The sequence below is a fragment of the Triticum dicoccoides genome, chromosome 3A (assembly GCF_002162155.2).
Source record: "Triticum dicoccoides isolate Atlit2015 ecotype Zavitan chromosome 3A, WEW_v2.0, whole genome shotgun sequence".
NCBI lineage: Eukaryota > Viridiplantae > Streptophyta > Magnoliopsida > Poales > Poaceae > Triticum > Triticum dicoccoides.
In genome coordinates, this window is record NC_041384.1 from 669,686,781 (window position 1) to 669,700,597 (window position 13,817).

The 13,817-nt window shown below is 47.8% G+C and overlaps 1 protein-coding gene across 3 annotated transcripts; it reads left to right on the forward strand.

Moving 5' to 3' along the window:
* The first annotated feature begins 626 nt into the window (after positions 1–626).
* Positions 627–3,801, forward strand: LOC119270089. Of its 3 annotated transcripts, none has more exons than XM_037552058.1 (5): positions 627–836; positions 1,922–2,035; positions 2,171–2,467; positions 2,533–2,724; positions 2,813–3,801. In XM_037552058.1, the coding sequence occupies exons 1-5, from the start codon at positions 834–836 to the stop codon at positions 3,602–3,604; spliced, it is 1,398 nt and encodes a 465-aa protein (XP_037407955.1). In that variant the 5' UTR covers positions 627–833; the 3' UTR covers positions 3,605–3,801. The 3 variants fall into 3 exon arrangements, with proteins under 3 accessions (XP_037407955.1, XP_037407956.1, XP_037407954.1); XM_037552059.1 differs by lacking the exon at positions 627–836 and having other exon boundaries at positions 849–2,035; positions 2,171–2,344; positions 2,408–2,467; XM_037552057.1 differs by lacking the exon at positions 627–836 and having other exon boundaries at positions 849–2,035.
* The last annotated feature ends 10,016 nt before the right edge of the window (positions 3,802–13,817 follow it).

Sequence of the window (13,817 nt, forward strand, 5' to 3'; positions counted from 1 at the left end):
AAGTGTTTATATATGCCTTTTTTTGAACATGTGTTTATATATGTCTAAATATACAAAAATACACATTTGTGTATATCTTTTTTTAGGGAAGCATGTATTAGTTTGGAGCAAGTCCACTTTGCTAACTATTATCATGTGTTTAGAAGACCCATAATGTCTATGACCTTTATACCTTGAATGCATAACAGTGAAGAAGAGGTGTATTGCAGTTGTAGGTGTTCAATACATTACATGTTTGACAAGAAGCTAAACCAGCCATCTCAGCAATGATTGATGAGTTGGCTGATGTTTAGAGTACTATCATGTAAACTAGTATATTCAAGTCGATGTCTTTTAATAATCTAGAGAGATATATACACAATGCGTGTACATGTCGCCGCGATGCCATGCCTAATGATGAGGTGTTTTTATACCCCAATACATAATAACTTGACACCTCATTACATCTCCTTTTAACCCAAAATAATGAATAGTAAGGACCAATAAACCATGATCATGGGAATCCTTAAACCCTTTTTAGGGATCTATCTCCAAATAAATAAAATATCAGGGGTATATTCGCAAGGACGCAATACCGCCCAGAAACGGAACCGAAGGCTATGATTCATGAGGGGCGAAAGCATTAAAAATATCCCTCCATTACCATTACTCCTCTCTTCCATCTCCCTCCCAACTTCTCCTCCCCCTTCGTCTCCACTTCCGACTTGTTCAGTTCTTCTTCCTCGCGCCGCCGATTCCCGCCGCTCCCCGCTCGCCTCCGATCACGAGCTCGGCCCCGTCAATGGTCGCCGGCGGCTGGAGCAAGCCCCCGACGGACTCGTGAGAAGATCGCCATGGTAAGCCGTTCTTGATCTCCTCTGTTTTTTTCTCCGGTCGTAATTCCCCGCCGGAGTTGGAGCTTTATCCATTCCAGTTCCAGGCGACGTGGATGGAGTTCCGTTACGTTTCGGTGCTTTTTTTTTTCCTGGGAGGAGATGCGTAACGCTTCCCCCCTGAATTCGCGCTGCTCTCCGCCGCCTTTTTGCCGAGTCGTTGGGTTCATTCAGTGCACGGACGGCGGTTCAGAAAATCGAATCTCTCCGAGCTCGTGGGTTCCCGCCGCTGAATTCTTTTGCCGGAATCCGCCCGCAGAACTGCCCGTGACGAGGTGATGATGATCCACGGAGAATTTTTGTGTCGTCTGCTTGCTTGGGATTCACTGAATTGCGTTCAAGATCGGATTTTTGGAATTCCCGGAAGAAACTTTTGTAGGGTGTTTTATCGCCTTTCTCGCGAGGAATTTCAGCAGCCAGGCCGGCGCTCCGGCAATTCTCCGGCGACGCGCTTTCCATTTTTATAAAATTCTGTAGCTATGGCAGGTGCTCTGCTTGCGAGGCTCGAGTGAATCAGAATTCAGACAGGGGTTACTCTGGTTCCATAATTTGAAATTTTAGAATTTTGGTTCCATTTTATTAGCTCTGATGCATTGCATGTGAATCCATAATTTGAAATCTCTTTCCATTTCGTAGGCTGTGGCCGTGTTAACTGGACTGGAACAGCAAAATTCTCTCTGAATTTTTTTATCTCCCCGCGCACGTTTTGCTGTTTTTTCAGTTGTTTTTTCTTGGAGTGCCACAGAGGTTGATTGCTGCTGTTGCAGAGTTCTTAACCCCGGTGAAGGTTTCTTTGCTTGGGGGCCACACTTGCAGTAGATTTCAGGGCGCGCCTTGGCATTGCTTCACCGTCCTCCCTTGGGTTTCCCCTCCGCCGCGTAAACCTCCGTCTCTTTGCTTCCCGATCAAGGCCGGTTTGGTTAATCCGAGCGAAGTTCACATTGCTTTACCTCGTTCAATCCTGCCTCTGCCCTCCCTGAAACCCTGACACATGTATGATGATGCGCTCGCTCGCTGCTGGTTCTGACGGCTCGTCCCCACACCCGCAGGGTCCGGCGCCCGGCGACGCGAAGCGGTTCTCCGGCGTGGTGCCGCCGGCCGCGCTCGTCTTCCTGGCGCTGGTGTTCGTCGCCGGCGCCATCGTCACGCTCCATCACAAGGAGGTGCGTGCTGTTTGCTGTGTATTGTAGATAACTGAACATGACATGTTGATGGTGATCACATTTCGCGTCACACGAATGAGGCGCCGCGATGCTGCAGAAGTGTCACGCCTGACCTGCTCGGTTGTTCCCCTGCAGAACCTGTCGATACTGCAGGTGCAGCCACGAGAGCTGGCCGCTAACGAGGACTCGTTCAGGCCCCTGCCTCCGGCCAGCGATCTGCGCGTCGCGAGCGACGTGGCTGAGACGCCATCAGTGGAACAGGCGACGCCCCCGGTGGAACAAACGACGACGCCGGTGGAAGAAGAACAGGCGACGCCGCCGGTGGAGCAAACGACGCCGCCGGTGGAGCAAACGACGCCGCCGGTGGAACAGGCGACGACGCCGGTGGAGCAAACGACGCCGCCGGTGGAAGAAGCCCCTGACATCTGCGAGGTCAGTCAGTCAGAGACACATTGTTTTCAGTTTCAGAACACCTGCTGAACAACTGTTGCTTGCAGAACCAGTGCAGGGCTCCGGGCAGCGAGGCGCTGCCGAGGGGCATCGTGCAGGACAAGTCCAACTTTGAGTTCGAGTCGCTGGGCGGCAACCCTGGGCGGAAGGGGGTCGCCGCCGGCCGGCCGGCGAAGAGCCTCCTGGCGATCCCCGTAGGCATCAAGCAGAAGGCCGTCGTCGACAAGCTCGTCTCCAAGGTGCGCGCCATGCATGCACGATCACTCAGTTTTCCTGATCAGCTTAATTCTCGATGCTTAACTGTTCGCCGTGATCATGGTCGTGCAGTTCCCGGCGGCGAACTTCGCGGTGATGCTGTTCCACTACGACGGCGCGGTGGACGGGTGGAGCGACCTGCCGTGGTCGCGCCGCGCGGTGCACGTGGCGGCGGTGGACCAGACCAAGTGGTGGTTCGGCAAGCGGTTCCTGCACCCGGACCTCGTCGCCGACTACGACTACATCTTCCTCTGGGACGAGGACATCGAGGTGGACGGCTTCGACCCCATGAGGTACCTCAGGATCGTCAGGAAGGAGGGGCTGGAGATCTCGCAGCCGGCGCTGGACCACCGGTCGCAGATCCACCACCGGCTCACGGCCCGCTCGCGCCGCGGCGGGACGGTGCACCGGCGGTTCTACAAGACGGCCGGGGGCGGGAGGTGCTACGGCAACAGCACGGGGCCGCCGTGCACGGGGTGGGTGGAGATGATGGTGCCGGTGTTCTCGCGCGCGGCGTGGCGGTGCGCGTGGCGGATGATCCAGAACGACCTCGTCTTCGCCTGGGGGCTCGACTTCAAGCTCGGGTACTGCGCACAGGGCGACCGGAGCGCGAACGTCGGCATCGTCGACAGCGAGTACGTCCTCCACCGCGGCATCCCCACGCTCGGCGATGACGGCGGCGGCAAGGGGCCGGCGCCGAAGGCGAAGGCGTCGGCGGCGACGTCGGCAGACAGGTACGCAGTGCGGCTGCGATCGTATAAGGAGCTGCAGATATTCAACAAGAGGTGGAAGGAGGCGGTGGCGGAGGACATGTGCTGGACGGACCCCTACCCGCAGCCGCCGACGGCGACGCCCAAGGGATGACCCGCCGCCGGCGATGGCCTTTGCGGTTGAGTAGATGACATAGAAGATACATCAAAATTTACAGGTCTAGAGAGCTTCGGATAACATGTCATGTACAGATCTCTTTCTCCCCAGCCAATAAGATAGGTTCAAAGACGATGTATATCATAATTTTCGGTAAAAAGGTGGATTAATGAAGTTTTGAGTTTTTTCTGAAAGACCCAAGTTTTGAGTTTTTGACATGTCAGTTTTATCATAACTTTCAGAATACCGAATTGGATAACTGATGGACTCAACTTTAGAAAAAAACTTAGCAGGCTTTCCAAAATTGTTCGGCTCAACTTCCAGAAAACTGAATCAAGCTTTCAGAATTTGATGGTCTCAAGTCCCAGAAAATCAGATCCGGCCATGGTGATGAGGCGTCCGAAGAACAAATGGCAGTTAGCAACTTGTTGTTGCACTGACATTCTCTTAGACGATATAGAAACATCAAAATTGCAGGCCTGGTTAGGGAGCTTGGAGCTTCAAATACAATGTGACAATACATATCTCTGTTTCTCTTTGGGAATAAACAAAACTAGAATCGAAGATGACGTGCATTTAGAGGTCTATCACAAAGGCAATTCGCCGTTTTCCAACAATCTCAAGCTTGCTTGGCCAAAAGAGCATGTAAAATAAATGGAGATCACGAAAGCACATGCCTCCATGCCCCTAGTGTAATAGTTTTTTTCCCGCGTCAACCAATGCATTTTCCTTCGTTCCTTACTAGAAGTCCCAAACAATATGAGTTAAATCATCACGCAAACCAACGTGGAATTTGAAACCCCCATGGAATATGTAGGCAATGCTTGTATAATAGACTTAATCAAAATCTCTTTAGCCCGTTTAATTGATATGATAAAATAGAGGAGCTTGCTTGCTATAAGGAAATGTAATCAAATCCCTAAAAAAATAAAATCCAAACGAGTGGTGCAACGCAATACACCTTATATTTCGGATTTTTTCTCAAAAATCTATACACCTTATATCAAGGAACGGAGGGAGTATATTTTTTCAGCCCAATCTCGTAGACACTTTACAGTTTATCCCCCCGCAGACCAAAACCTGGACTTCCGTACGCCTTTCTTAGAGCCGGAGTACCAAATTTGCATCCTCAAAACTTTATGAAACCACCTCCATAGTTTCTATAGCAGAAGCTTCTCAATACCACACTTCTTATCAAACATAAGGGAACACTCAGATGTGTTCAGCTGCTAACATGTTCCCTCTCACACTCAAACGAAAAAATTATTAATACTCAAAGACCGGTCAATATTCACTTGAAATAACATCATACAATCATCAGCAAAAAGCAAACATGACATCCCCAGTGCTTGCCTACCCATGCCAAACTCCTGGAACGCTCTCCTATAAATGGCATCGATCAAAAGAACAGAGAGTGCGTCAACCATCAAAAGAAATGAATAAGACAATAGGGGATCGCCTTGTCGGAGGCCTTGGGTTGGGAAAAGGACGTCATTCATTGTCCATTGAAGCATATAGAATATGTAATAATAGGTCCACAAGTCATAATCCAACTAGTCCAAATAGATGAGAATCCCAGAGGCGGAAGCATAACTGTCAAGAAGGTCCAATCCACTCATTCATAGTCTTTCGTCAAATCCATCGGAGTGCTCATGGAGTGCACATACTTGAACACAAAAATGAGCAGTATCTATGATCAAACGACCAGGAATGAAAGCACCGTGAGTAGGAGAATCATATCATACAACAATGGCCTTCAGCGGTTCGCTGGACACTTTGAGAAGATTTTATAAATCTAATAAAGAAGACTGATAGTACGAAAATCCTCTACATCCACTGGATTATTTACCTTTTGTATCTGACACAATAGTTATATCATTAACCCCTCAGCTATATACCTTCTAGCAGATAGCCCTATCAAAACATCAAAGTAGCCTATAAAGTATCATTGTCCTTCCTTTCCTTTAACCGAGGGATTGAAAGGCTTCACAACACGAATAATATCCTCAGAAAATCGAAATATTTGAACTAATTTTCAGAATCTCTTTGGATCCAAATAGTCATGAACTTTCTAATTTTTGGATAGTTGACTTCAAGTGTGAAATTGGATTTAAAGACTCATAGATCCATCAACCATGTTTTTTAACAAAGGATGGTCCAAAAGGACCCAATACTGCATTTTAATCAAAGCGGTGTAGTAACTTACACAGAAGACCCTAATAACAAACTAACACCCAACCGACCCAACAACACCGCCACCGAGATGATAACAGACGACACCCAACAACCTAACACAGTTGCCACTCCGACATCCACACCAACCTAAGACCGCGACCCAATTTCAATGGCTCTGTCGCCTAAGCAACCAAAGGCAACACCCTTGCGTAGGAGATCTCCGGAGCCGCTGCTCTGACTTCCACACTGGCCCCGAGGCCACGAACTAGCCTAGTCGAAAACATTGCCGCCCAAGCGACCAAAATCAACACCATGTGGAGGAGACTTCCAGAGTCGTTGCTCCGACTTCCACGCCGGCCCCGAGGCCACACACTCGCCTAGCAGACGACAAAGCTAACCAAGCCACATGATCCACCACCAACTGACGAGACCAAACCTCCAAGGCGTAGCCTCCAAGAGGGAAGCAATGGGGACCATCGCCATCGTCCGCTTCGACCAAGGGCGAAGCTTGGGTTTTCACCCAAAGAATCTGAGATTGAGAAGATGCGGGAGGTGAAGGGGCTCCACGATGCCACCTCCAAGGAAAGAACGACGTCCTAGGAGACCGCCGATGCTGGCATCAACTATGGTTTTTGTTGGGGAACGTTGCAGAAAACAAAATTTTCCTACGGTTTCACCAAGATCCATCTAGGAGTTCATCTAGCAACGAGTGATCGAATTGCATCTACATACCTTTGTAGATCACGCGCGGAAGCGTTCAAAGAACGGGGATGAGGAAGACGTACTCAACGTGATCCAAATCACCGGAGATCCTAGCGCCGAACGAACGGCACCTTCGTGTTCAACACACGTACGGTCAGCCTGACGTCTCCTCCTTCTTGATCCAGTAAGGGGGAAGGAGAGGTTGATGAAGATCCAGCAGCACGACGGCGTGGTGGTGGATGCAGGGCGTCACAGCAGCAGGGCTTCGCCGTATACTGCGAGAGAGAGAGGTGTAGCAGGGGAGAGGGAGGCGCCAAGACTCATGGTCTGGCTGCCCCCTCCCTCCCCCCTTTATATAGGCTCCCCTAGGGGGGGCGGCCCTAGGAGATGGGATCTCCTAGGGGGGGCGGCGGCCAAGGGTGGAGTGGCCCCCAAGGCAAGGTGCCCCCCCCCACCCCTAGGGTTCCAACCCTAGGCGCATGGGGTGGGCCTAGGGGGGCGCACCAGCCCACTATGGGCTGGTTCCCTTCCCCACTTTGGCCCATGGGGCCCTCCAGGATGGGTGGTCCCACCCGGTGGACCCCCGGGACCCTTCCGGTGGTCCCGGTACAATACCGGTGACCCCGAAACTCTCCCGATGGCCGAAACTGCACTTCCTATATATAATTCTTCACCTCCGGACCATTCCAGAACTCCTCGTGACGTCCAGGATCTCATCCGGGACTCTGAACAACTTTCGGGTTACTGCATATTCATATCTCTACAACCCTAGCGTCACCGAACCTTAAGTGTGTAGACCCTACGGGTTCGGGAGACATGTAGACATGACCGAGATGGCTCTCCGGTCAGTAACAAACAGCGGGATCCGGATACCCATGTTGGCTCCCACATGCTCCTCGATGATCTCATCGGATGAACCACGATGTCGAGGATTCAAGCAACCCCGTATACAATTCCCTTCGTCAATCGGTATGTTACTTGCCCGAGATTCGATCGTCGGTATCCCAATACCTCGTTCAATCTTGTTACCGGCAAGTCACTTTACTCGTACCATAATGCATGATCCCGTGACCATACACTTGGTCACTTTGAGCTCATTATGATGATGCATTACCGAGTGGGCCTAGTGATACCTCTCCGTCATACGGAGTGACAAATCCCAGTCTTGATCCGTGTCAACCCAACAGACACTTTCGGAGATACCCGTAGTATACCTTTATAGTCACCCAGTTACGTTGTGACGTTTGGTATACCCAGAGCACTTCTACGGTATCCGGGAGTTACACGATCTCATGGTCTAAGGAAAAGATACTTGACATTGGAAAACTCTAGCAAACGAACTATACGATCTTGTGCTATGTTTAGGATTGGGTCTTGTCCATCACATCATTCTCCTAATGATGTGATCTCGTTATCAATGACATCCAATGTCCATAGTCAGGAAACCATGACTATCTGTTGATTAACGAGCTAGTCAACTAGAGGCTTACTAGGGACATGTTGGTGTCTAAGTATTCACACATGTATTACGATTTCCGGATAACACAATTATAACATGAATAAAAGACAATTATCATGAACAAGGAAATATAATAATAATCCTTTTTATTATTGCCTCTAGGGCATATTTCCAACAGTCTCCCACTTGCACTAGAGTCAATAATCTAGTTACATTGTGATGAATCGAACACCCATGGAATTTTGGTGTTGATCATGTTTTGCTCTAGGGAGAGGTTTAGTCAACGGATCTGCTACATTCAGGTCCGTATGTACTTTACAAAAATCTATGTCTCCATCTTGAACATTTTCACGGATGGAGTTGAAGCGACGCTTGATGTGCCTGGTCTTCTTGTGAAACCTGGGCTCCTTGGCAAGTGCAATAGCTCCAGTGTTGTCACAGAAGAGTTTGATTGGCCCCGACGCATTGGGTATGACTCCTAGGTCGGTGATGAACTCCTTCACCCAAATTGCTTCATGCGCTGCCTCCGAGGCTGCCATGTACTCCGCTTCACATGTAGATCCCGCCACGACGCTCTGCTTGCAACTGCACCAGCTTAGTGCCCCACCATTCAAAATATACACGTATCCGGTTTGTGACTTAGAGTCATCCAGATCTGTGTCGAAGCTAGCGTCGACGTAACCCTTTACGACGAGCTCTTCGTCACCTCCATAAATGAGAAACATTTCCTTAGTCCTTTTCAGGTACTTCAGGATATTCTTGACCGCTGTCCAGTGTTCCTTGCCGGGATTACTTTGGTACCTTCCTACCAAACTTACGGCAAGGTTTACATCAGGTCTGGTACACAGCATGGCATACATAATAGAACCTATGGCTGAGGCATAGGGGATGACACTCATCTCTTCTATATCTTCTGCCGTGGTCGGATATTGAGCTGAGCTCAATTTCACACCTTGTAACACAGGTAAGAACCCCTTCTTAGACTGATCCATATTGAATTTCTTCAATATCTTATCAAGGTATGTGCTTTGTGAAAGACCTATGAGGCGTCTTGATCTATCTCTATAGATCTTGATGCCTAATATATATGCAGCTTCTCCAAGGTCCTTCATTGAAAAACTCTTATTCAAGTAGGCCTTAATGCTGTCTAAGAGTTCTATATCATTTCTCATCAAAAGTATGTCATCTACATATAATATGAGAAATGCTACAGAGCTCCCACTCACTTTCTTGTAAACACAGGCTTCTCCATAAGTCTGCGTAAACCCAAACGCTTTGATCATCTCATCAAAGCGAATGTTCCAACTCCGAGATGCTTGCACCAGCCCATAAATCGAGCGTTGGAGCTTGCACATCTTGTCAGCATACTTAGGATCGACAAAACCTTCCGGCTGCATCATATACAATTCTTCCTTAAGGAAACCATTAAGGAATGTCGTTTTGACGTCCATTTGCCATATCTCATAATCATAGAATGCGGCAAATTGCTAACATGATTCGGACGGACTTTAGCTTCGCTACCGGTGAGAAAGTCTCATCATAGTCAACCCCTTGAACTTGTCGATAACCCTTAGCGACAAGCCGAGCTTTATAGATGGTCACATTACCATCCGCGTCTGTCTTCTTCTTAAAGATCCATTTATTTTATATGGCTCGCCGCTCTATGGGCAAGTCAGTCAAAGTCCATACTTCATTTTCATACATGGATCCTATCTCGGATTTCATGGCTTCCAGCCATTTGTCGGAATCCGGGCCCGCCATCGCTTCTTCATAGTTCGAAGGTTCACTGTTGTCTAACAACATGATTTCCAAGACAGGGTTGCCGTACCAATCTGGTGCGGAACGTGTCCATGTGGACCTTCAAATTTCAGTAGGAGCTTGATCAGAAGTATCTTGATCATCATCATTAACTTCCTCTCTAGTCGGTGCAGGCACCTCAGGAACATTTTCTTGAGTTGCGCCATTTTCCGGTTCAAGAGGTAATACTTCATCAAGTTCTACTTTCCTCCCACTTACTTCTTTCGAGAGAAACTCCTTCTCTAGAAAGGATCCATTCTTGGCAACAAAGATCTTGCCTTCGGATCTGAGGTAGAAGGTATACCCAATAGTTTCTTTAGGGTATCCTATGAAGACACATTTTTCCGACTTGGGTTCGAGCTTTTCAGGTTGAAGTTTCTTGACATAAGCATCGCATCCCCAAACTTTTAGAAACGACAGCTTAGGTTTCTTCCCAAACCATAATTCATACGGTGTCGTCTCAAGGATTTCGACGGAGCCCTAGTTAAAGTGAATGCGGCAATCTCTAAAGCATAGCCCCAAAAGGATAGCGGTAAATCGGTAAGAGACATCATAGATCGCGCCATATCTAATAGAGTGCGATTACGACATTCAGACACACCATTACGCTGAGGTGTTCCAGGCGGCTTGAGTTGTGAAACTATTCCACATTTTCTTAAGTGTGTGCCAAACTCGTGACTCAAGTATTCTCCTCCACGATCTGATCGCAGGAACTTGATTTTCCTGTCACGTTGATTCTCAACCTCACTCTGAAATTCCTTGAACTTTTCAAAGGTCTCAGACTTGTGTTTCATTAAGTAGACATACCCATATCTACTCCAAGTCATCAGTGAGGGTGAGAACATAACGATAGCCACCGCGAGCCTCAACACTCATTGGACCGCACACATCAGTATGTATGATTTCCAATAAGTTGGTTGCTCGCTCCATTGTTCCTGAGAACGGAGTCTTGGTCATTTTACCCATGAGGCATGGTTCGCACGTGTCAAATGATTCGTAATGAAGAGACTCTAAAAGTCCATCAGTATGGAGCTTCTTCATGCGTTTGACACCTATGTGACCAAGGCGGCAGTGCCACAAGTATGTGGGACTATCATTATCAATCTTACATCTTTTGGTACTCACACTATGAACATGTGTAGCATTACGCTCGAGATTCATTAAGAATAAACCATTCACCATCGGAGCATGACCATAAAACATATCTCTCATATAAATAGAACAACCATTATTCTCGGATTTAAATGAGTAGCCATCTCGAATTAAACGAGATCCTGATACAATGTTCATGCTCAAAGCTGGCACTAAATAACAATTATTAAGGTTTAAAACTAATCCCGAAGGTAAATGTAGAGGTAGCGTGCCGACGGCGATCACATTGACCTTGGAACCATTCCCGACGCGCATCGTCACCTCGTCCTTCGCCAGTCTCCGCTTATTCCGCAGCTCCTGTTTTGAGTTACAAATGTGAGCAACCGCACCGGTATCAAATAACCAGGAGCTACTACGAGTACTGGTAAGGTATACATCAATTACATGTATATCACATATACCTTTCGTGATGCCAGCCTTCTTGTCCGCTAAGTATTTGGGGCATTTCCGCTTCCAGTGACCACTTCCCTTGCAATAAAAGCACTCAGTCTCGGGCTTGGGTCCATTCTTTGGCTTCTTCCCGGCAGCTTGCTTGCCGGGCGCGGCAACTCCCTTGCCGTCCTTCTTGAAGGATTTCTTACCCTTGCCCTTCTTGAACTTAGTGGTTTTATTCACCATCAACACTTGATGTTCCTTTTTGACTTCTACCTCTGCTGATTTCAGCATTGCAAATACTTCAGGAATGGTCTTTTCCATCCCCTGCATATTGAAGTTCATCACAAAGCTCTTGTAGCTCGGTGGAAGCGACTGAAGGATTCTGTCAATGACCGCGTCATCCGGGAGATTAACTCCCAGCTGAGTCAAGCGGTTATGCAACCCAGACATAGTGAGTATGTGCTCACTGACAGAACTGTTTTCCTCCATCTTACAGCTGAAGAACTTGTCGGAGACTTGATATCTCTCGACCCGGGCATGAGCTTGGAAAACCATTTTCAGCTCTTCGAACATCTCATATGCTCCGTGTCTCTCAAAATGATTTTGGAGCCCCGGCTCTAAGCTGTAAAGCATGCCGCACTGAACAAGGGAGTAGTCATCGGTACGTGCCTGCCAAGCGTTCATAACGTCTTGTTCTGCAGGGAGAACAGGTGCGTCACCTAGCGGTGCTTGTAGCACATAATCTTTCTTGGCAGCTATGAGGATGATCCTCAGGTTCCGGACCCAGTCCGTATAGTTGCTGCCATCGTCTTTCAGCTTGGTTTTCTCTAGGAATGCGTTGAAGTTGAGGACAACGTTGGCCATTTGATCTACAAGACATATTATAAAGATTTTAGACTAAGTTCATGATAATTAAGTTCATCTAATCAAATTATTCAATAAACTCCCACTTAGATAGACATCCCTCCAGTAATCTAAGTATAACATGATCCGAGTTAACTAGGCCGTGTCCGATCATCACGTGAGACGGACCAGTCAACATCGGTGAACATCTTCATGTTGATCGTATCTTCTATACGACTCATGCTCGACCTTTCGGTCTTCTGTGTTCCGAGGCCATGTCTGTACATGCTAGGCTCGTCAAGTCAACCTAAGTGTTTGCATGTGTAAATCTGTCTTACACCCATTGCATGTGAACGTTGGAATCTAACACCCGATCATCACGTGGTGCTTCGAAACAACGAACTGTCGCAACGGTGCATAGTTAGGGGGAACACTTTCTTGAAATTATTATGAGGGATCATCTTATTTACTACCGTCGTTCTAAGTAAACAAGATGCAGAAACATGATAAACATCACATGCAATCAAATAATAAAAGTGACATGATATGGCCAATATCACATAGCTCCTTTGATCTCCATCTTGGGGCTCCATGATCATCTTGTCACCAGCATGACACCATGATCTCCATCATCGTGTCTCCATAAAGTTGCTCGCCAACTATTACTTCTACTACTATGGCTAACATGTTTAGCAATAAAGTAAAGTAATTTACATGGCGTTTCTCAATGACACGCGGGTCATACAAAAAATAAAGACAACTCCTATGGCTCCTGCCGGTTGTCATACTCATCGACATGCAAGTCGTGATTCCTATTACAATAGCATGAACATCTCATACATCACATATATATCATTCATCATTCATCACAACTTTGGCCATATCATATCACAAAGCACTTGCTGCAAAAACAAGTTAGACGTCCTCTAATTGTTGTTGCAAGTTTTACGTGGCTGAAAAGGGTTCTAGCAAGAACGTTTTCTTACCTACGTGAAAGCCACAACGTGATTTGTCAACTCCTATTTACCCTTCATAAGGACCCTTTTCATCAAATCCGCTCCATCTAAAGTGGGAGAGATAGACACCCGCCAGCCACCTTATGCAACTAGTGCATGTCAGTCGGTGGAACCGGTCTCACGTAAGCATACGTGTAAGGTTGGTCCGGGCCGCTTCATTCCACAATACCGTTGAAGCAAAATAAGACTAGTAGCGGCAAGAAAGTTGACAACATCTACGCCCACAACAAATTGTGTTCTACTCGTGCAAAAGGAACTACGCATAGACCTAGCTCTGATACCACTGTTGGGGAACGTTGCAGAAAACAAAATTTTCCTACGGTTTCACCAAGATCCATCTAGGAGTTCATCTAGCAACGAGTGATCGGATTGCATCTACATACCTTTGTAGATCACGCGCAGAAGCGTTCAAAGAACGGGGATGAGGAAGATGTACTCAACGTGATCCAAATCACCGGAGATCCTAGCGCCGAACGGACGGCACCTCCATGTTCAACACACGTACGGTCAGTGTGACGTCTCCTCCTTCTTGATCCAGCAAGGGGGAAGGGGAGGTTGATGAAGATCCAGCAGCACGACGGCGTGGTGGTGGATGCAGGGCGTCACAGCAGCAGGGCTTCGCCGTATACTTCGAGAGAGAGAGGTGTAGCAGGGGAGAGGGAGGCGCCAAGACTCAAGGTCTGGCTGCCCC